The 24,573-nt window shown below is 45.7% G+C and overlaps 1 protein-coding gene across 1 annotated transcript in view; it reads right to left on the bottom strand.

Moving 5' to 3' along the window:
* Spon1 (spondin 1) overlaps positions 1 to 24,573 on the bottom strand; it is a 308,671-nt gene that overhangs the window by 282,546 nt on the left and 1,552 nt on the right. The window contains exon 2 of the mRNA XM_075971948.1: positions 1,404 to 1,510. Coding sequence (XP_075828063.1) covers positions 1,404 to 1,510 — 107 coding nt within the window. The remainder of the gene's footprint in view (positions 1 to 1,403; positions 1,511 to 24,573) is intronic.

The raw sequence follows: 24,573 nt of genomic DNA, 5'->3' as shown, positions 1-24,573 counted from the left end.
CTGTGCATAGAAAAGAGACTTAGTTGAGCATGATGGGGACCACTGTAACTCTCAGAGGGTTGAAGCAAGAGGATTTCCGTGACTTTGACAGCAGCCTGGGCTACGTAGTTAGCACCAGGGAATCTAGGACTACACGGCAAGACCATGTTCTTCTTCCTCAATGAACAAACAAATGAAAGAGACAGCAAGATGGATCATAGGACAAGGACACTTGCTACTAAGCCTGAAGCCTTGCATTCAATTCCCAGAACCCACGTGGAGAAAGGTGAGAACCAGCTCCTGACGGTTGTCCTCTGACCTCCACTGCATGCCACGGCACACACATGTATGCGTGCACACGCGAATGAATAGATGTCTTTAAAATATAAAAATTTTAAGGTAGAAGATTCAACCTGAGATTACAAACTGGCCCCAGGTGATTAAAAGACACTAATGGACAAGCTATTTGGGGCAGAGTCTCCCGAGAAGCTCACACATCACACCAGAGTCCCCAGCAGCCAGCTCTGAGTGTAAGCATTCTCCTGGCGTCTCGTTTTCTCTTCTGAGTTTGCAAATGCCAGACAAAAATGAATGCCAGAACAACGGAAAATGGAGACCAGAAATGATCAGGATAGATTCGGCCAGAACTCCCGCTAGAATCCCCGCAGGCCTTTTGGGATGCGTTCTGACATCTAGCTGGAGAGGGATCAATGTTCCTGCCACCCTCCCTTGGAAGAATATTCCACAGTGAAATATGACTTATTGTCAGGGCCTTGCCTCTGAGCTTCCCTTTCTTCTCCTGACCCACTTTCGTTTTGCTGTGGCCTTCGGCACAGTGGCGGGCAGAGATGCCCCTCCCACACCCCTCACTCCCTGTCATAGAACACTGCCTCCTAAACTTGTCTGCTCATTTAGCCAAGCAAAGCATGTGTAATTCTTTTAATCCTTCCCTCACAAATCGGCCTCCACACTCCCTTACCATCCTTTCCCTGGGCTTTGAACCCCCTCCAACCTGACCGTCCCAGCTCTTGTTCCGGTCAATCACAAGATGCCTATTTCAGGGGAAACAGCAGGTCGGAGCCAGGTTCTAAGCACTCGCTCCACATTGCACACTGCCTGTTGCCAAGGGCACAGAGAGCCCAAAGCCGCCCAGCAGTGGGTTCTGCCAGAGTGAAACATGCCCTGCTGGGTGACCAAGCCCGCTCAAGCAGACCTGCAGCCTTTGCTACCAATCGAGGGGTCTTTCTAGTGGCGGCGGCCCACTTGGCTACCTCTACCATCAAGGAAGCATGTGAAAAACTGCAAAAGAGGCCTTAACCTCTTCTTTTTCATAGACTCCTCCCCATAGCCCAAGTTTACTTGGTTTCTACCTGCCAGGCAGGCAAAGCCACTGGAAAAGCCTGTGGCAATGATTGGTGTCTTACCTGGAAGGTGCCAGCATGGTCTTCTTCTTTGTCGCCTTCTCTGTTCTCTTTGAGGGCTATCAGTGTGAAGCCTCTGAAGTAGGAGGGAGGAGCAGCTGAGAGTGTCACTGTGAGAGGCAAGAAAGCCACTGTTAGCACAGCAATCAACTGCATTCTGTTTGACTTATAGGACCAGACCTGAGCACTCTGTCAACATCCCATCCCTGTGGAGTACAGGGGCCGGGTGACGGGGAGGATGAGAAAGGCTCAGCTCTCTCTTCTATATAAGAGCTTGTTAAATGCCAGATCTGAAGTCTGATCTGAAAATCCTTTTCATATTTATTTCTTTACTTATTTGTGTATTTGTTTTTTGAGACAGAACCTCGTTGTGTAGTCCAAACTGGTCTCAAATCAACACTGTCATCTTGCCAGGACCTCCTAAGCATCCTCAAATTTTCCTGCACTGCTCAGACAGAGGTAAGGTGAGCTCTGTCTTAATAATCTCAATTTGATAAAGATCACCCTGGTCAGAAACTCCCATCTTGACAAGTATCTCATCCTGCTATAGTTCTATTAGGGTGACCCAAGAGGAGTCCAGATTCCTTTCGGATGTCTTGGGTGACACATATTGTTCCCTGGCCTTGCCCTTATCTTCTGTAACCCCAACTATACCACCCCTCCAATCCCCTACCCCCAGGTGCTTGCCTAAGTTCTGCCCCTGGTGTCATGGACACTCAACATATACCTGTTTCCAAGTTTGCCTCCCACAGGCCTTACCCACAGCCTTCCTCTCTCCCTCTCCTTTCTCTGCCTGCCAAATCAAGGGGCCCAGCAGAAGTCCGAGTTCATTCCCCTGTATCCACGCAACCCAGCACCGGGACCTACGACAGGCTCGAGTTTCTTCAGATGAATACACAGGATGTATCTCTATCCTGTGTTCTAGACTCTGGGCTTTAGATCTGGGCTGAAGGGTTGTTGGAACCTTCAGGAATCCTCTAGTCCAGGGTTCCAATGTCTCTGGTAAGGATACAAGATGGAGAGGTGAACAGACACTTTCAAGGTTGCTGAATTAGGGGTTTCCTCCCTAGCTTAACACTCCGCCCATGAACTCATGCCCTGAATGTATTCATCGTGATATGGCTCCTTTAAAAGTATTGACGGATGTGTCTGAAGTTTAAAAATCAATGCATTTGGCTTACATCATTGACATAATTCTGCTACACCATTTCCCTTCTGGGAGGGGCATGTGGTCTTCTAACTCCCTAAAATAGATGCAGTAATGCAAACATTAAAACCACTACCTAATCATTCTAAAATCGCAAACAATAGAACCACGGTCTCAGATAATAGAGTGACGCTCGTGAGCCGCCGACAGAAGATATCTCACAGAGGAACTTCACAGGCACGTACAGTACAAATTTAAGAGCTGGAGAGGTGACTCGGCTGTTAAGAGCACTGGCTGCTCTTCCAGAGGACCCAGGTTCCATTCCCAGTTAGCTCACAATAACCTGCAACCGCAGTTCCAGGGAATCTGATGCCCTCTTCTGGCTTCTGCAGACACCAGGCATATAGGGTGCATGCACATATACACAGGCAACATACACACATAAACAAATAAAAATTAAATTAAAAATTCCAAATATCATACTGTTACTGGTCAGTTCATCTCACAAAGTAAAGGTGCATCCTGCCCAGCTATATCCATCTATTTAAAAAATCCAATAGAAAGCTGGGAAGAAAGAATGATGGAGAAACGGGAGTAATAAAAGCATGGGGCTCAGAAGTCAATAGCTCTGTGAGAAAGGATCAGAGCTCTGAAGACCCTGGGATGGAAGGAGGACAGGGGGGGACAGAGCTGCTGGAAGCAAGGACGTCCCACCACGATGTCCTCAAATGCATTAGCATCATTTTAGTGTGCCCCTGGGACTGATGGATCTTGACCTCCATTTACCAAGCACCTGTGACTCTGTTTCAGAGGACTGTTCTCACATCACCAGAGCCTCTTACAGAAGCCCCAGCTCTCTTCCACTGAGGATAGTCACCTCTGAGGGGTTCTTTGCATTCTGTGGTAGTTTGAATGGGAATGGTCACACAGACTCATGTGTTTGAATGCTTGGCTCATACAGAGTGGCACTATTAGGAGATGTGGCCTTGTTGGAGGAAGTGTGTCACCATGGAGGTGGGCTTTGCGTCTTGAAAGGTCAAGTCTGGCCGCTGTGCTATGCAGCCTCCTCTGCTGCCTGAGAAGCAAGATGCAGAACTCTGAGCTCCTTCTCCAGCACCATATCTGCCGGTATGCCATGTACCATGATGATAATAAGAGAAACCTCTGAAACTGTAAGCCAGTCCCAATGAAATGCTTTCTTTATAAGAGCTGCTGTGGTCATGGTGTCTCTTCACAGCAACTGAAGCCATAACTAACACATTCCAAGCTGACCACAAAATCAGACTAGAAGCGCTCTCGAGGACTTTGTCTGGGATCACAGACTTGTCTGTGTTCTTCCTTTCATAGACCCTTCCTGGTCTCCCCTGGGGACATTTCCTTCACAAGTCACCTGCATCTAAATCTTCGTTGGAAGCTATAGGTTACAGATTAAATTATGTCCTATAAAAAGTTACGTTGAAACTGTGGCCTTGGGCTCCTGGAGTATGATCTTATTTGAATTGGAGTCTTTGTGGAAGAGGTCATAATAGACGGTGGGGTGAGAAGGAGGGTCATCACATCCAGTATGGCTAGTGTTCTTATTAGAAGACATATAAATCATGCAAGGGACATACTGCATATGACTACAAGGTAGAGGTGAACATGAATCACCTTGGGACAAGGAATAACATGAATGGCTGGCAGTCAGAGGCTGGAGAAAGCTGACTTCCTCAGAACTGTCAGAAGAAGCACCTCTGCTGACCCCTGATGTCAGGCCCTTAAATATCAGAACTAGGAGATAATAAGCTAGTTACCAGGGCCCTGGCATGCGACTACAGTGGGCTTCAAAGGCATCCAGCTGACCATAGACCAATGACTGTTGCTTCACAGCCACTGCCCCCAGGATGAGCGCAAACTCCAAGAGCCTCAGCAACCCCGCCAATCACAGCCCCATGGCCCACCTCCTGGATTCACCCACTGGTAATTTCAGAAGAGCCCTGCAAGGCCACCCTACAGACATTTTCTCACGCTACTATAGACCTGTGACATTCAATTTCTTCCATTCCCTCAAAACTTCAGAAATGGGTAAATTCCCACCCTTTGCATGACCCTTCCTCTGACCTCATCGTAAAGACCTGAGCTCTCTTAAGAGGCAAAATGCTCAGTTTTCCTCTGGAAGGGATGCTGGCCCTGGTATCTGGCTGAAGCAGGTCCTCACAGACACGGGACCTTGGGCCTCTAGTATGTTTTTTCCCTTCCTAACGTCTGACATAAGAAGATCGCTGAACCCAACAAGAGTAAAGTCCAGAGAAGGATCCAGAAGATCACTTCCTTCCCTGCTCCTGGAACCGTTGGTCCTCAGGTTTGCATCACCAGAGCCATGCTTGCCAGACCCCGCTCCAAGGAAAATGTGGCCCAAATGTGTAGTTGTGAATGGAGCTACAGCAGCCCCTGGCTAGGAAGGACTGGCTTTCAACTCTGCTGATGTCTCTCCCAGTCGTAGGCCCTACAAGAGTAAGGTAGCCTTGGCTAAGGTGGTAAATCTCCAGAGAAAGGGACGAAACCTTGGGCTATAAACAGAGACAGTGGATTTTTTTCTAAATGAAGCCAGTAAATAAAACACAAAACAAAAATAAGAGATGAAAATTACTTTCTATAATTAATTTTAATCTGTGTCTGTGAGAAACATGTGACCAAAAGCAACTTAAGGAGGAAAGGATTTGATTTACACTTCCACGTCCACCATTGAGGTAACTCAAGGCAGGAGGCAGAAGGCAGGCCTGCCTGCTATTTCAAGCAGAATTGCCTCTGACTGGGGAACTCATTCATAGCCAAGGAAACACAACAGGAACCATGGAGGAATGCTGCTTACTAGCTGGCTTACAGGTTCATTCTCAAGTCGCTTTCTTATATGCCCCTGGACCTCCTGCCTAGGGATGGTGCTGCCCTCAATGGGCTGGGACTTTCTGAGTTAGTTAATAAACTAAGAACTGCTCCCCCAGACATGCTCACAGACTTTCTGGTCGAGGCAATTCCTCAGAGGAGGCTTTCGTCTCAAACGACTCTAGACCAACTGTTCTCAACCTGTGGCTCACGACCCGTTTGGTAAACTTCTATCTCCAAAAGTATTTACATTACAATGTAATGTACAATTACAATACCAAAATTACAGGGTTTTTTGGGGGGGGGGATTTTCAAGACAGGGTTTCTCTGTAGTTTTTGGTGCTTATCCTAGAACGAGCTCTTGTAGACCAGGCTGGTCTTGAACTCACAGAGATCTGCCTGCCTCTGCCTCCCAAGTGCTGGGATTAAAGGTGTGTACCACCACTGCCCGTCTTAAAATTACAGTTATGAAGTAGCAGTAAAAATAATTCTGTGAGAGATGGCTCAGCGTTTAAGAGCATTGCCTGCTTTATCAAAGGTCCTGAGTTCAATTCCCAGCAACCACATGGTGGCTCACAACCATCTGTAATGAGGTCTGGTGCCCTCTTCAGGCCTGCAGGCATACACACATAAAGAATACTGTATATGTAATAAATAAATCTTAAAAAAATAATTTTTTGGTCAGCGGTCATTACAATATGAAGAACTGTTTAAAGGGTCGCAGCATTAGGAAGATTGGGAACCATTGATCTAGGCTGTGTTAACAATTAAAGTTAACTAGTACACATCCTTCAGGAAACATTTTATTGCCAATCATAAAGAGGCTAGTAAATAAAAATATATATATTTGAACGTACATAATATATATATTCACATATGCAAAACACACACATAGAGAGAGACTAGTACTCAAAAAGTTTAAAATGCGTAATAAATGTCATTTTATATACTTAACACAAGTTCTAAATTCACTGACCCAAGTAACCTGAAGTCGTTGCACTGATCCCTGGATTTATAGGATGATGACCTCATTTAACCCCTTCAACTTCGTGACTAGTCTTCTGATATCCAGAGCAGAGAGATTTATTCAAGTTCACACCAGTCAGGGTGTCACCTGGAATCCAGGTGCTTTGCCCCTAGTCAAGAGCATTTCTCATGACTGAAAACCATGATAACAATATCTGCACGATGCTTCTAGAAGTCTGGTCTTCTAGAAGACCCAAGTTCAGTTCCCAGAGTCCCCATCTGGGGGATGTGACACCCCCTTCTGCATGAAGTACACAAACATACATGCAGGTGTATGCACACGCATAAAATGAAATAAATAAAACTTTAAAAAGGGAAGAAAAGGAATCATGAGACCCACTAGTTCTCATGAATCTCAAAAAAAGAAAAAATCTCTAAGATGATGAAGACAATCTGGAATCTATTTTCTCTTTGGAAAAAAAAGCCTATAGAAATTGCACCATACTAAAGCTCTAAAGGGTTATAATAAGCATGTTTTACATGAAAATACCTACGTAATTAGCATACTATCTACGCTTACTTCCAGGCATCAGTATGCAATGGAAACGCATGAGTACATGCGATATCTTTACATAACTTGGCATAATACTTAGGGGTGGGGAGATGGCTCAGTGGGGTGCTGACTGCGCAAGCCTGATGACCTGAGTTTGATCCAGAGAACCCACATAAAGGTAGAAGAACTGACTCCACAAAGTTGTCCTCTGACCTCTACATGCGTGTCATGACAAGCACATGTCTATATATACATATCTCACACAACACACACACACCAATAATAATGCTAAAATAAACAATTTTAAAACAAAGAGTTCTTTTTAAAATATAGTAGTAGTTACTGTATTCCGTGATAAGATTATCACAGTGCAATGTGCTTTGTGTTTGTGTTTGTCTCCAGGCTTGTCAGCCCTTCAAGGGCTGGAACTACATTTGGCTCAGTACGGTGATCAGCACAAGGTGATAGACAGCAAAGCCTATAGAACGGTGCTCATAGTCTGCTAGGCCCAGCATCACCAGGAATGTCAATACTCTGCAAACTGTTGTATAGATTTCGTGCAGTGCAAATGAACGTCTCCGTGTGTTTCGTGTGATATTGACAACCTGCTTCTAAAAGTCATATGGAAATGCAAAGTGCTAAGAATATTCAAGACAACCTTGAGAAAGAAATCCAAAGTTGTAGGGCTTGCTGTTGCCAGATATGAGGACTTACAGAGCTATGGAAATGAAGCTGGTACACTACAACAAGGAAAGAAAAGTGAGCCAATTAAACCGTGGAGGGCTCAGAAGAGTTCCGGGAAGCTGTGGGAACTGTGGTGATAAAGAATCCATGGCAGCATAGAAAATCAGTGGTTCAAGGACAACCACTGTGGTCCTCACTACTTCATACACAAAACACATCTACACAGGTTGTCATGTTACATGTGAAAGCAAATGATAACGCTTTGAGGAGGTGGTATAAGATGACATGCAAATGACCTCGGAGCAGAAAGCATTTGAAGAGGCCAATAATAAAGCATGGGTCGTAAAATCTAAGATGTGTATGAGATGCTCCCATACTTCTCTTCTCAAATGACACTATGAAAGGGGGAAAGGCAAGTCACGGTGGAAAAGATGTTTGTAATCCTACTGGCGGTATCTAACTGTCATCCGAAAGATGAAAAATCTTGCTAATCAAGAAAAAAGACGACCCAACAGAAAAGACAATAGGCAGATGCATGAACACTTGGTGAAGGTGCCCCGCCACCAAAAACCCGTGAAAAATTCTGAACCTCATCAGCCAACAGGAACATACAAATTAAATCCACAATAAAATACTACTGCATAACCACCAGATTGACTAAATGTGAAGAATTAATACCAAATGTTGTTAACTGGAACTTTCACACATTGTTGATGAAAGTGAAAATTAGCACATTTGCTGGGAAATTCTTCAGCACTTTGTTGGAGCTGAATATACACATACCCCGTGACCCAACCACACAACTCTGAAATGCTTGTGTGCACCAGCGACACTTAGAGGAATGCTTGGAGCAATGTCACCTGAAGTAGCATCTGACTGGAGACGTCACTGCATTGGAATACACAAAGAGTGACCTACTCATGGAAGCAAGTGTCTGATGAAGATGAGCAAGTTGTGCTGTACACGATGACACAAAGGGATGCAAACAGCAGGGCTGGGAGACGGTGGTGTCAGTGGAATGCTTGCCGTGCAAGCATGAGGACCTGGATTTGGATCTCCAACCACCCACATAAAAGCTGAGCACAGCAGCACACATCTGGGATGTAGAAACAAGTGGATCCCTGGAACTCACTGGCTAGACAATCTGAATCAATGAGCTCAGGTTCAGTTAGGAGTTTTGTCTCAAAAAATAAGATGGTAAGGAAAAGAGGAAGATATGTGATATCATTTTCGGGCCTTAGTACACAGGTGCACACACCACGTGAACACATGCATGTACCACATGTAAACATGCGTAGAGAGGGGATGGTAGAGAAGGGCAGGGAGAGGAAGGAGGGGGAGAGAGAAAGAATACAAATGGCATGGTTGCATTGGCAAGTGTTGATGTAAAAGTTCAAAATTGGCCACTCTCTGGTGCTAGATTCGGATGTGGAGGAGCGGGGAGAGTGACGTGGAGGGCACACAGGTGTTACTACAGCCCTGGTCATGTCCCTGTTTTGCTGCAAATGTGGGCTTCATAGATTTCTTCACCATGTGATAATCATTAAGTCATATGGTGTGATTAAATTATTAATTTTTCCTGGCCCCAAATAGCCATCTCCTATACATTTATTCAGTACACTTGACAAACTAGCTATAAGCACAGTTTCCCAGATGGCTACATCCCTGCAGGTTCTAGAAAACTAAGGTAGTACCCTTTCCCACCTATTAAATATATCACACAAGATGGAGGCTCTGGAGGCTGAGCTGAACTCGGCATGGGGTTTCAGTCCATAATTGCCCCTGGAAATGATGGTATTCTGCAGTTTGATTTGAAAGAAGTCAGGAAGCTCTACCCATCTGGTGGGCTTCATTACACTTCTCCCAAAAGAAAGACACAAAGATACAGCATCTCCGGAGCAACCACAGATGACTGCTGAGCAATAAATAGTAGACTCTTTTCTCTAATGACTCCACCCAGGGGAGGCTGTGAAGAGATCTAAAACGTTGAGGAAAATGCTTACAAAGCATTAAAAATACAAAATAAAAAAGAGAGAAAGGCTACTTGGAGTCAACCTATGGGCACACACAGGAACCGGTAAAGGGCAGAGATTCAGGATTAGAACTCCAGAGTTCTTATTGGCTAATGACGGGCTGTACCTAACTGTCCTCTTCCCTCATTTAAAAAGGGGAGGGTTGAGTGACACTCTTTTCTCACAGGAGTGTAAAAGTGAATGAAGTTCCTGTTGATTACAACGACAGCATCTGTAGCCAGACGAGGGTGGTCAAGGATGGTTGGGGGCGGGATGAGGGGGTGGTGATGACTCCTGGATGGGGGAGATGGTGATGACAGTGATGACCGGAATGCTAAGGCCTTAGTAATGAGGACCACGATGTGTGGCAGCTGACTAGCCAACAGTGAGTTGGTCCTCAGTGAGCACCATCCAAAGACCCCTGGGAGGGACCACAACCGGGCAACAATCTCTGGGAGTACTCTTCACAGTGCCGAGTTAGAGGATGATTTGGCTCTATCCTTACAATACACTGAATCAGTTTGTGGTCCACCATAGTCACGTGTGTAGGGGGGGGCCTTCTTGCTCCTTCTATTTTTACATAATATAACACTTCTTGTGCTTCTTGAATACATCTAACTCAATCTTAATTAAATATTTTTGTGATAACATTTGATAAACACATACCTTCCCTAACAATCCAGAACCTTGGAAATACAGATCAGCCCTGCCTTAAGCTGTGTCTTTAACAACTGCATAGTCTTTTTATTTTTATTTCATTTCATTTTTGGTTTTTTGAAACAGGGTTTCTCTGTGCAGCCCTGCCTGTACTGGAACTCATTCTGTAAAGCAGGCTGGCCTCTAACTTATGGAGATCCGACTGCCTCTGCCTCCGGAGTGCTGGGATTAAAGGAGTGCACCACCACAGCCCACCTTCTGGATAGTTCTTACCGCATAGTAAGTACTTCTATAGTGAGCGAGCGAGTGAGTGGGGAGTGAGCTGGAGAGTGAGTGGTGGGGGAAGGCTCAGCTGTCTTCTGTGTGTACTGTGCTCCTTTCTGCTCTGGTCCAGAGTTCTTAGGGCTCATGGTGTAACACCAGCCTCCCTCATCCATCTGCCTTTCTGTTGTTGCTACTTTTCAGTGCTGGACATCAAACCCCGACTGGATAGGGATGGTTGGTAGCTGTCTCTCCCCCAGCCTCACCCTTCATTTACTGAGTACCTGCTCTGTACCATCCCATTTCCATATTTCTGTTTTTAATGAGCTATACATTTTCTCCACCTCTGTCCCTTCGCCCCTCTCCCGTGACCCCCACACTCTCAACTTACTCAGGAGATCTTGTCTTTTTTACCTTTCTATGTAGATCCATGTATGTCTCTCTTAGGGTCCTTTTTGTTGTCTAGTTTCTCTGGGGTTGTGGCCTGTGGGCTGGTTTTTCTGTTTTACATCTAAAAGCCACTTATGAGTGAGTACATGCTATGTTTGTATTTCTGGTCTGGATTACCTTACTCAATTTGTTTTTTTCTAGATCCATCCATTTGCCTGCAAATTTCAAGATGTCATTATTTTTACCATTGGGTAGTACTTGTTGTGTAAATGTACCACATCTTCTGTATCCATTCTCCAGTTGAGGGGCACCTAGGTTGTTTCCAGGTTCTAGCTATCAAAGGACACTGTCAACAAGACAAAACAACAGCCTGCAGATTGGGAAAAGATCTTCACCAACCCCACATAGGACAAGAGAACTGACTTTTAAAATATACAAATAACTTGAGAAACTTGAAATCAAAAGAACAAATAATCCAATACAAAATGGGGGTACAGACCTAAACAGAGAGCTCTTAACAGAAGAATCTCAAAGGGCTAAAAGACACTTAAGGAAATGCTTAACATCCTTAGCTATCAGAGAAATGCAAATCAGAACAACTCTGAGATTCCATCTCACACCTGTCAGAATAACCAAAATCAAAAACAATGATGACAGATTATGCTGGAGAGGATGTGGGGTAAGGGGGGCACTCCTCCATTGCTGGTGGGAGTGCAAACTTGTATAACTTCTTTGGAAATCAGTATGGCGATTTCTCAGAAAATTCAGAAACAACCTACCTCAAGATCCAGCGATACCGCTGCTAAGTATATACCCCAAAAATGCTCAATTATACTACAAGGTCATGTGCTCAACTATGTTCATAGTAGCATCCTTTGTAATAGCCATTTCCACATTTCTAGAGAGAAAAAGGAGCCTTGGCCTCGGCTTCCTAGCAACACATAATCTAATGGCTGGGAGAAAAAAAATGTATAGGCAGATATTCTTGATTAAATGTAACTGGTATGGGGGATATGAAGAATGGTCTCTGGGATATCAGAGAAAGAAACATCAGAGTCTACCTCACGTGAAGTGAAGGAGGTTTTGAAGTGGATGAGGCTTCTGAGTCGCATGGTCAACGAGGAACAGGGGTTTGGGTTTGTCCAGCGGAGAAAAGGAATGCCATCTTGGAAGTAAGGAAGGCACATGGGCTAGCCTTGGCTCTAGGAACCACTGGACTGACCCAGATCTTTGGCCCAAAATGGACTCACCTGTGATACCAAGATGGATGGTCTGTGTGGGTCCCAGTTAGGGAAATGGAAACTGAGCGTTCTACACTTCTCAGAAGCCTGCTGACCCCTTGTCTCTGCTAAACAGCATGACCACAGCCTCCTATTATCCTAACGCCAGAACCTTCCACCACCCTGTATATTTTGCTTACTGCAGTCTCTTTTGCCTGTGACAGCTCCTTTTTCTGTGATGCTCTCCTGCCCAACTGAAGCACCCTAAACAACCCCAAACTACAAAACTCCTTTTCGAGCAGGGCTGCAATCCCTTTTCTTGGGGAGAGCCTGGTTTTTATTCTGAATAAGGCTTTGCCTTTGAGTCTGAGCGAGGCTCTGGTGGTCTGGTTCTCTTGTTTAGCCACATAAAAACCAGAGCTAATTCTGGATCTTCTAAGTTGTAGGTACTAGCCGCAGAGGCTTTTCTAGGAAGTGTGGATATCATCTGGAGATGTTGAGAAGCACTATGGGTCTGCGATGGGCAGTCCCTACAGATTTATAGTTTAGGAAGGCTGGGGGTTGTATAAATACCGGGTTATACTTTTCTGCTAAAAGCTACCTCAGTGAGAAGAGGTTCTCTGGCCTTGTTTGCATGAAGGCTATCCCACATGGAAGTCTGGCATCAAACCCCCACCCAGACCAGAGTCTCCATCCTTTGGTATACCCACCTCGTGAACTCTCTCAAGAGCACCTAATCCCCAAGAATTTTCTGGGTCCTTCAAATATATAAGCTCCAACAGTCTGACAAGAGCTCTGTGTCTGCTACCCTTTCAGGTCCTGTGGATTTCTATCACTCTCCTGCCTGCTCTCTGGAGTTCCAGAACCAGAACCCCAGATTCCCAGTTCCCTGGCTCCACCCAGAATCAGATCCCAACATGACCATATAACCAGGCCCTGGTCATTCTCATCCTGTGTGTTACTGAGTTGCCTGAGACTTCATGTCACAGACTCAACCACAATGGACCTCAGCATCTCTCCCAGCTTATACCATGGGCTCATAAAGATCACTGAGGAAGTAAGTAAGCCAAGGGATGAGGCACTCCCCATCTTCCATTGAAGAGTCCCAGGAAGTGAAGTCACATGCTTCATTAAGAAATTTGACACCATTCTCTACCCACCCCATTAGGGCAGAGTTGCTAGGGAAGGGCTGGTGGACAGGAAGACGGGGCTAGCAACCTAGAGCAAGAAAATGTGGCTGGTGGGGTTGGGTTGTGCCATTTCTTTAAATTCCCTTTGCCAGCCAATATTCTCAGTATTTCTAGGCAGAGATTCAGCCCCCCATTCTAAGTGAGTTGCAAATGAGATTGTGTACCCTTAAAATTACAAAGGTCATCTTTACACAACAGAGGTAGCTAAAAAGGCCTGGTTCCAAACTCCCCTCTTGATTTTGTACAACTTTGGGCAGGGCACTAACCTTTCCTTTGTCTCGGTTTCCTTATATGTAAACTAGCTGAAATACTGTGTGCTTTGTATTGTCTTTAGGCTAGCTAATGACTTCATAATCATAAACCCATAAAAATGTTTGCTAAATCAATAAGATACATTAAAAAATAAATCAGTGTCCTCCATGAAATCAGGATCATAATTGTCAGCTTGTGGATTGGCTGCAAGCATTAGAGGAGGTAATAAGCATAAATCACATGTGATGTCACAGTGAGGGCTTGTTCTCCTTCTCAAGTGTCACCCCTCACGGTATAACTTAGAGCCGGATGGAAGTCCTGAGCTGGACAACACGCTCACCAAATGAGAAAGATGGTGCTAGACTTTGAACCTTGAATGTCTTCCAAGGGCCCATGTATTCAGGGTATGATGGACTTTTAGGAGGTTGGGCCCAGTGGAAGGAAGTTCATTTATTAGGATTATGCTCTTATAGATGATATGGAAACTCTTTCTCTTCCTCCCTCTCTCCCTCCCTCCCTCCCTCCCTCCCTCTCATTGCTAGGAAGCAAACGAGACTCCTCACCTGATATGTTCTCCTACCATGTGTCACCACGAGCCCAGCCAGGCAGAGTCACCTGACCATGGACTGAAGCTAGCCAACATCTCTTCCAGAAAGCTGATTGCCTCATATGCATTGCACTGCACTAGAAGACGGCCTTCCACAAATGGGGAGGTCCTCCTGAGAGAATGGCCATATATCAGTCAATACAGGTGAAGGGAGGAAGCTGAAGGGGATTCCTATGGCTCCTTCCATGCTGGCCATGTGGCCAACCTCCTGTCTTCATCCTTAAACACAATCACGAGAGACTGAACCCAGATCCAGTCTGCCTCCATGCCCTAGTTCTCTGGGCACAGGACTCACGCAGCACTAATCAGGATTCATTTCCCCGCGATGTTTCAGCTTAGAGTTCTAGGGCAGGGGACTTTCTTTTAGTCACAGAATTAGCCAAGGGACTCTTCACTGAGGTTGATGATAGATATCCTCTCTGTCATTTGGAGAAAAATGATTTATAATAAGGAAGATTATGAAGACACCACACAGAAGGGCAACCAGGAGATAAAGAATGGAAGGAGCAAAGCTAAACTGGAAAGGAGAAGGAAAACATGGATGGGGAAGCGGGTGGGTGATGAGTCTGTTTGAGCTTCCCGCTCCATTTATGCCTGAAGCAAGATCCAGCTCTGGGCTTCCCAAATGTGGGGACCACTGTGCTCCATTCTTTGCTCCAGCTAGTTTGATCTTGTTCCTATTGGTGCCAATGAAAAAACTACTGGCCAATCTTAAAGCAAAGGAACCAACAGCTCTGCACGGACTGTAACAATCCTCAGCCGTCTATTAGTCCCTGTCACTAAGACAAACTACCCGAGTGAAACCAATTCAAGGAGCAAAGATTTTGTTTAGGTTGGTGGCTTCGGGGGATTCCGTCCACCTGCATTCATTGGCCCCATTGCTTTTAGGCACAGGCAGGGGAAAAGCATCATGGGAAGAAGTCACAGTAGAAGAAGCTGGTTACCCCACAGCCGCCAGGAAACCGGGAAGGGAAGGAGGAGAAAGGGGAGAGAAAGGAGATGTAGACAAGAGAGACTCTTCAAAAGCATCCGACGGCCTACTTTATCTGTGAGATAACCCTGACAGAACCTAGAGCCTCCTGAGAAGGGAGTCCCAGGAAAGAATTGTCTTTGATCAGGTTGGCCAGTGAGCATGTCTGTGGGGGTTGCCTTTAGTCAATGTGTGTGCAGACCCAACCACAAAGTAGACAACTTTAAGACTAATGAGAGCTAGCTGAGCCCTAACATGCTCTTGAATGTCATGTGACTATCTGGCTTCTCACAATGATGAAATAGAACGTAGGCTTGTAATCCAAATAAACTTTCTCCCCTAAGTTTTTGGGGGTCCAGGGTATTTTATCATAGCAACAAAAAAAAATTCAACTAGAATATAGGACTCTGTGATGTCATTAAGTCATGAGTCCATCATTGGATCCATCACTAATTAGGTCCGAGTTTTCACGGTCCAGTTACTTCCTCAAAGCCCATGAGTTGTCAGTCAAGGTCCTAAATGCATAAAACTTCCAGGGCATTTTAGAGTAATGCCATAAGATTTAGGAAGTAAATTTATTCATAAGTAAAATCAGGTGAACGACCAGGGGATGGTAATCAGTTAATAAATATCAGTGTGGTGACAACGGGACGTTTACTTCTAAATGGTGAACTAGGTGTAGCTTTGAGGAAAGCTCTTTAAAAGTGGCTGGAGCTCAGCCCGAAGCTCTAGCCTGCTCGAGATTCCATGAACTGTTTAGATAAAGGTTTATTGGGCTTGATTATAAGAACCGTGGCTAATCTAAAATAATATTATGTAGATAAAGTCCCCTGTGACAGAACTAGGATTCCATGAATGATTGACCAGAAATCATGCTGGAAATTCAATGGGAAAGCACATCAAATATGTTCAGGGTGGGGGTAGGGGTGGAGGACACATATCTGTAATTCTAGTACTGAGGCTGAGGCCTGAGGTAAAGATGTTCCTGAGTTGGGGGCTAGCCTAGGTTTACAGAGCAAGGCCTTGTCTCAATCCCCTCTCCAAGTGGACCAGTTATACCAACATAGGTTAATCTATCAACCAGTTTTCTCTCACTATAGCATAGTAGCAGAGGCAATTAGCAGAGAAACCAGCTATTTTAGCCCATAGTTCTGGGGGGTATAGTCCAGGATTTCACAGAACCATGGTCTGGGGGCTGCTCTGAGAGAAAGGTCATGTGGTGGGAAGAGCTACTTAGAACTTGAACTAAGAAGTAGGGAGAGAATAAGACCAGGGAGTCACGACACACAGTCGTCCTTGAGACCCCACCTCCTAAGCGGCCACAGCACCTTCCCACACCAGCATCCCAGAGAACAAGCCTGGAATGGACCTCCAGGGGATATTAGCCATGTGTGCACAAACCATAGCAGTTAGGAAAGGCAGCGACCTTCCCAGAAAATAGCAAACATCTGAGTTGGCTGCACCCCGAGGGTGATTCCAGAGCACATCAGGGCTGCCAAGAAAGCAAATACAAGCCCTGGCAAGCTGACACGTGCACAGTGTCCAGGACAGGAAGAAAATCATTCTGTCCCTATCAAAGCGCATCTGGAGTACAAAGCCCAGGAAGACGAAACGTCGCCTATAGGGACGGTTAAAGACATAGGACGTGGCATTTTAGTCAGAAGAGGAGCCAGGCTAGAGAGCTGTTTACCCATGTGCACCTCAAGGCTGACATATGGCCGAGGAAACACCTTATTTTGTGTGATTCTGAAGACTAGAAACTCGGAATGTGTGGAAGTTCCCTAAGAGGCAGCAGAGAAGAAGTACCGGTTCCGTGTGGGTCTGGCTTCACCAGTCTGTGAGTGTTGCTGCTGAAGGGGCTCACGGTTGCCCTCTGCACCCTTTCCACACTGCCAAGGCAAAAGAATGGCAAAATTGGGCCAGACCTGAGGGCACTTCAGAGGTGCAGTAGTCAGGTCATGTTACTGCGACGGGCGCTGTTGGGGAAGCAGAGGAAAGGGGTCACTTCCCTTAAAAGAACGGATACGGTCTTGGGATCCAGTTCGTTACTGGGCTTGCCAATCGCTATAGCTGGTTCCAGGAAAATTCACCTTGCCAATCTGTCTGGGCTTGAGTGTCTGCCCTGCGAGCCCGCGGGTGGGCTGGAAGCCTTCCCTCTGTCCTTTGCCTGCCGCAGCTGCCCACTTCTGCATCCACCTGCCTTTTTATACCCGCTCACCCTCACCTTGCAGGGAGCCCATCTGCCTACCACCCATCGCCAGCCTCTGTCCCAGGGCATTGGCTGTCCTTTCTCTCTGCTGCCACCATCTGGACGGCCTTGTCTTCTTCCAGTGCCATCCAGGGACGCTCACCTTTCTGGTTGAGAGAGACAGGATTCCCTAGAGAACAGCCAATAAGAATGGGAGGTGCTGGCAGATCTTACCGCGGGACCTTTGAGTTTAAATAGCACTCCCCCCCCCCAACCAATAATGATTTAGTGCCTGCCGTCCATACAGGATTCTGGGGACTGGAGATAAAATAAGAAAGACATAGGCTTTGCTCTCATAAAGCTTGTATTCTAGATAGAGGAGGCAGATGATAAACAAGATAATTTCAGCGAGAGCTTAAGGGATGAGAAAGAAATAAATCAGAGGGGGGAAACCCAACGGGAAATATAAAGTGGTGGCCAGAGAAGCCTCCTTAGAGATGCGACTTAATATACAAGGACTTAGAGAGGAGGAATCAGTCATACGGAGGTCTGGGAGCAAACTACGCCCCTAGAGGCTTCCCATTGGATTGCGGAGATTAATTAGGAAAACCTCCGAGACAGGAAGAGAAGAAGCAGGAGGTGGGGTAATATTTTCCACTGGGTCCGCTTCTGACTCCACCCACTTTCCCAAACTGCACAGGATGATTGGTTCTTGAAAATCTCCCCCATCTCTCTCACACAATCCTTGAAAACAGATCTGTAAATCCCTAACCCACAGTGCCCCCCCCCCCCCGCCTCCAGGCCTCAAGCAAGGGTTCAGGCACGAGAATTGTCTCTAAACTCTGTAGTTTAAGAATCTCATGTACATGGAGTTTTGCTCGCAAAAGGCTTCTGGGGTGGGTGCTCCACTCCCTGCCTCCTCAGATCTGAGCCTCGACTAAAACCAGTTGTGAAAATGCGGCATTTTACGCCAACAAAACTTACTAGCATCTCAAAGAGTTTTTGTGAGACCTCACCCGTAGGTATTTCAAAGCAGATGAATTAAAGGAAGAGATTGGTGTGTGTGTGTGTATGTGTGTGTGCGCGCGCACGTGCGTGCGTGCGTGCGTGCGTGCGTGCGTGCGTGTGTGTGTGTGTGTGTGTGTGTGTGTGAATCAAGTGATTCTAGGCGCTTCCCGCTCCACTCACTGCCATGCTTACAAGCAAGCCATGTTGCCTCAGTTTCCCTACAGTCACGTGGCCGGGGATTCCTACTTGCCTGCCAGTGTCTAAGGAGGAGAAATCAACAGTTTTCTCTGCTGCCCGACAGAAGAAGCACAGCTCTCTTCCAACGCTGGAGGGAGGATAGCACTGGACTTGAGAAATGCCAACTCGCTGCTATCCCTGCTAATGGAAATCCCTGGAGGGGCGCATAAATCAGACCAGATTGGAGCTTCTCTCCGTGTTGTATTCAAGGGATCTTGAAGGGATAATTTTGACTTATATGATTTAGACTTTCCATCTGCCCCTGAATCTCAGCCTCGGCTAGGATAGGTATTTGTTGCACTCAGATTATTTTGTTCCTTTTCGTTCTGAATGCCTACCCTGGTGGCTTTTTTCTTTCTCTTCCCACACATGCCCATTGCTTTCTTGCTCTTTTCACTTCTTCCTTCCTCTTTCCTTGCTGATTCCTCCTTTGTTGAGGGAAAAGTAAGATAGAATAGGCTGCCTACATACACTTACATAAAGTCAACGTTTTAATATACACAAACTCACAAATCACACACACGTACTTACATACATACACACAGTCAACATTCCTCTCTCTGTCAATGGATTTAGCAGGAATATCAGCTCACACTTTCACAAGTCCCACCTAGAAGACCCTTCACTGAACTAGGGGATATGACAGTCACTAAAAACCTGGGGCAGGGCTGAGAGATGCCCTAGCTGTTAAGAGCAGTGGCTGCTCTTTCAAATGACCTGGGCTTGGCTTCCAGCATCCATATGGCAGCCCACAACTGCTCTAACTACAGTTCCAGAGGACCAAACGCCCTCTTCTGGTCCTGTCAGGCATTGCATGCACATGGTGTGCAGACATATATATAGGCAAAACTCACACAAAAGTTTTTTAAAGCAATTTCTAAAAAATGGAACAATCTCTAATTGCTCCACCAAATCTATTTCTCCTTCATTAAAAAAAAACTCTCAAGTATTAGCAAGATGTATGTCCCCAAAACTCAAAACTATATTTCCCAGACTCCCTTACAACTGAATGTGATCACATGACTAAACCTTCACCTAGAGAGCATGTCTAGAAGGGCTAGGCACAATCTCCAAGACACATCATTCAACTAAAGCTGTCCACTATTTCTATCCCTCTCCTCAGCACTACGTACCAGATGGAGTTTGGCTATGAGAACAAGTTGGTTACCATGATCCCTGGAGAATGCTATCCAATAAAATATCCCACAAACTTGACTGTGTTGGCCAATATTTAAATAAAGAAACAAATGTAAGATTATTGAAACTAATTTTAGCAACATGCTATTTAACCCAATATATATGTCCTTTGCAAAATGTAATTTATTTGAAAATTACCAGTAAGAGCTATGCTCCTTTTTCACCTGAATTCTTCAATACATTAGAGCACACCTCATTTCAGACTAGCCACACTTGAAGTATGTGATGGTCTGGCTTCGCTAGCAGCTGCCTGGTGGGTAGCAGAGTCCGAGAAGAGGGAGAGCAACAAGGCTGAAGGAACCTGGGCTCCTGGCTGATTTCATGAAGCCAAGAGATCCATCATGTCTGGCCTCCTATTTATCTCACGTGTAATAAATCATCTAGGGTCCCTTTGTAATGAGCTTAGCCTATATCTTGACTAAATAAGAATTTTGTTCCCCATAGAAATTGATCTTGACCTATATCTTGTATTCTGTAAAGAATATAAAAGGGGATTATGGTAGCAAAAATCTCTTGATCTTAGCTTCGCTCCGGTGTGTGGACCTATCATTCCAACCTATAGTTCCAGTTAAGAGTCAGCTGCAAAGGAACAACTTACCTGGGCAGGAGAAAGCACTCAAGTAGCCGACTTTGAAAACCTTAAATTAGCTGTGCCTTACTTTATATGTTCTGATGCTTCCCCCATTGCCTGACACTAGAAAGCAAAAGCAACCTCCACAACCACTGAGCATCAGACTTGATGCAGCTTTTGTATTTTGTTTTCCTTTTGAGTTTTCCAGGGATCTCACTATGTATGTCAAAGTTAGTCTCAAACTTGTGAACCTCCTGCCTCAGCTTTCTGATTCCTAGGATGGTAGCATGCATACAACCAACTTTGGCATCTTTGGATCTTTAATATCAATTTAAACTAAATATTAAACAGGGCAAGAATTTAAAATTTAAAACCATATAATAAAAGGAAAAGAGTAGTACAAGAGCAGAGGAAAGATGGAGAGTGTTTGGTTTGAAAAAGCAAGTCAGAACAAAAGAAACTTTATTTAAAAGGTCTTTCCCGGCTTCAGTTTCTCAGCTCCCGCCTAGCTATGCTCAAAGATAAGCATTTACAGACTTGCTATAAAACAACTGCATATGGGTGAAACAGTTCATCAAGTTAGGTTTTGCCTCCTTCGTCCGGTTTATTCCTGCCTTCCCACGAAGGGAATCTCTCAAAGACCGACAAGGCCCTTGCTATTCTAGACTGAACCTCTGTTTATGGGGAAATGCAATGTTGAAGTCTATAAGAAGCCAATGCAGGAAGTCTTCACAGCCTCGTTACTCTGTGCCCTGAGATGTGATTTTCTTAATTTATTGACCCTGTTCCCCTTCAAGGAAATCTCACTACCCAGAAGGCTGAGGCTAGTATGATGAAGTGTTTCTACTCCCAAATCAGTTATGGGTTGGCATAGAGGACTAGCAAGGGTGCACACTGAAGGGTCGCATAGACCCGAGACTGGATCTTGACTTGTAGCCCTATGATTGTGAGGAACCAGCCTCTCTGACACTAAGTCTCATCTATAAAATGGAAATAGAATAAACTGTCTTATAGGACCGTGAGGAATAAGGGAGCTGAGTGGGAAGAATTTAACACAATGTCTTTTCTGGTGTCATGATAAGCATTTTTTTAAACTTCCAAATGAACTCTCTCATAACATGTATTTATGTATATTGTGTGTGCTCACACACACAAACATACATGTGGCACCCACTTCTGTTGACTCCTATTTTCAGTTCTCTTGATGCTTTGGGGATGCCCTCCCCTCAAATGCTCTCACTTTGCAGAAAGGGAAGCTGCGGTTCAGAGACATGTAGTGGATTGCCTGCCATGGCACAGTGACTATGAAGCCAAACAGAAATCCAAAATGAACTCATGTGTCATGAAACCCCATGCTCTGTCTAGGAGGCTGAGTTGCCTCTCACGCTAGCAGTGTGTGTCCCAAACTGGGACAAAGACGAAAGAGCCAAGCTGCTTTGGAGGTCTCCAAACCTCTGGCTTTAAATAAATCCCCCAATTATGCCTGCAGTTGGACCAGCTTTTGAAATCTCTTGAACATTCCTTTCCCATCAAGTTCCTTGAAATTTCCCTTTAAGCAGCATCTAGGAAAAGACACTCTCATTAGCTGGGGTCTGACTTTATTTTCCCAATAAACAGACCTCCGCTCAGACAAAAGAGCCTCTCTTACTTTCCGTCACTTCGTGCACATTGCAGCTGATTTCCTGCTATTTGGCTTGAAATTGTGATCTGGGAAAAGCTGGCCCTGCAAATTGTCGCCCTGGAAGAGAAGCCCCTGGAGTATCCTCAAGTTGTTATTTTTAATCACTGTAATCGCCTTTCAAAGGAGGCTCCGGCCAGAAACAGAGTGGGTCTTTCAGGGTTTTCTAAAGCACAATTATGGCAGTGGGGTGGGGGGCGGCCCAAGAAAGCGGGGGAAGGAGAGAGGGAGGGTAGAGAGCAGGGGTGGGGGAGAAAAGGAAGTCAGTACAGCACTAGCAAGTTGGAAAAGGCTGAATAACTGTCCCAACTGCACCCAGCCTGTGGGGAAGAAGCCCCATGGCTCAGTTTGTTAAAATAGGGACCCTTTTATTCAAGACTAGAATAGCCAAAGGCTATCCTCAGATGGGGGGGGGGGCAGAACACAAATGCTATTGGGTGATAAACTGAAATAAAGGGCAAAGATTGGAGGCAGGAGAAGGAGTCACCGATTCCAAGAATGATGATGAATGTTAAATTGGAAAAAAAAATTAAAAAGCAAATAGAAACCAGGGGCATGGTAAGGTCTGTAAACCTGAGTCAAGTCACCTAGTAGAACACACTAAATTTACTTTTAATGTGATACTGTAAGGAAATACAAGCTGATGGAAAATGTCATGGACTAAGCCAGTGCATTTTCGCAGCTCTGTATCTGATGTGTTAATCACAGAACACTCACCCAGGAGACCTTAGCATGGCTCTCCCAAGGTCTTTCTTTCAGGATACCCTGGCCATGGAAGGGAGAAAAGGTTGTATTCCCACCTGCAGCCGGAGCAGGTACCACCATATTCCAAGGTCTAAGGGGGAAGGGGGAAGGGTCCAGGGCCCACCCCTGACTTGGTCTCAAGTCATCCCTGCTAGGCCTTGGCTTTTACCTAAAAGTTCTGGAATGACTCTGGACATGTGATTACTGCATGTGCCCCCTCCCAGTGCTGCCACGAGCGCTCAGCCAGACAGAAGGACTAGTATGAGAAGGGACTCCAGGATGCCCTTGCTTAGCCAAAATTCTCATTCTCTCTCTCTCTCTCTCTCTCTCTCTCTCTCTCTCTCTCTCTCTCTCTCTCTCTCTCCCTCTCTGTGTGTGTGTGTGTATGTGTGTCTCTCTTTCCTCTCTCCTTCCCTTCTCTCTCTTCTCTCTCTCTCTCTCTCTCTCTCTCTCTCTCTCTCTCTCTCACACACACACACACACACACACACACTCCTTTCTTGGGTTTAAATTAGGGACTAACCATAGATAAGGCCCCTAGTATAGAGAAATAACATTTACTCAATCATTAAATTAATTCACGAGGAACCAGAAAAGGGCAATCATTTGTTTGCTCACTGGTAGCTGGACTGGAGGAGTGTTGACAAACTTTTAAACCAGAGTAGTGCACACACAGGCAACAATGAGACTAGACAAAAATCCCTCCATTTTTAAGCCAATAAAGAAACGTCTCCCACCCTACCCGAACTAATGAATTTTGGGGGACCTACTGTCTCTCATACACATTCACCTTTGTTTGAGTAAATGCCCCCACCCCACCCCAGCTAGGAATCAGGCCCAGGGGAATTGAATAGCTTTCACAAAGTCACAGAGCTACCAGCCCCAAATCCCTTTCATTCCTCTCCCTGCTGTTTCCCCCGTTAACTCAGACTTGTGTTTAGTGGGCTCAAAAGGTCAATGAGGTTTCTTTGCTTTTGGCCAATCTTCCCAGGTTTGCAGAGTACCCGGTTGTTTTGTACATCCAGGTCCAAGACTCCTTCCACCAAGCTGCGTGCTCCCTCCCAGGCTGGGTGCTGTGGGTTTTACCCAACATCTTTCTTTCTGGGAAAAAGAAGTATCTTGTGGACTCCCCCAGGAATGAGGCAGATCCTGGCCAAAGACTGAGGACACTAGTGCATGCAAGGAGCCCAGAACATGACTGGGTAGCTTGGAGTGGAGAAAAACAGGTCCACCCTCCCCAGGAAAGAGAAGCAGCTTTCTGGGAAGTGTGGTCGCTGGTACTGGTACAGCTGACACTGCCCCAAACTTTCTCCCAGTGCTTCCAAACATTTCCTCTCTGGGGGAACCGGGAGGCAGCAGCTGGGAGCCCCGTTGACCCATCAAGTGCTCCAACAAGGCACCAGGGTTGTATGGTGAAGCACCCTGGCAGGACCCCAGATGCAAGTAAGTTCGTCCTGTGTCCCAATTGGAGACAGGCAGCTGAGGATTGTAGAAAAGATATCTGGGGAGCATAGAGACCTACTGAACAGGAAGGCGGTGGAGCGTGAGGATGGAGTAAGGTGTCTTAGAGACCTCAGGTGGGTGCAGGCCTAGGTGCTGGTCATATGAGAAATCGCCCCCCTGCTTGTATAGCCCTTCCCTGTGCTCTGAGACCCGCTCTCCACAAAGCTGGGCATTGCCAGCTCTCACAGTCTCCAGGCTGCCAGAGTCAAGGTTCCTCCACATTCAAAGAGTCTTGGGAACCCTGCATCTCTTTTTCAATCACCACTGTCACCTTCT

This window comes from Microtus pennsylvanicus, chromosome 5, assembly GCF_037038515.1.
Source record: "Microtus pennsylvanicus isolate mMicPen1 chromosome 5, mMicPen1.hap1, whole genome shotgun sequence".
Taxonomy (NCBI): Eukaryota; Metazoa; Chordata; class Mammalia; order Rodentia; family Cricetidae; genus Microtus; species Microtus pennsylvanicus.
Note: the sequence above shows the minus strand (reverse complement) of the source record. Positions and strands in the feature narration are given on the sequence as shown.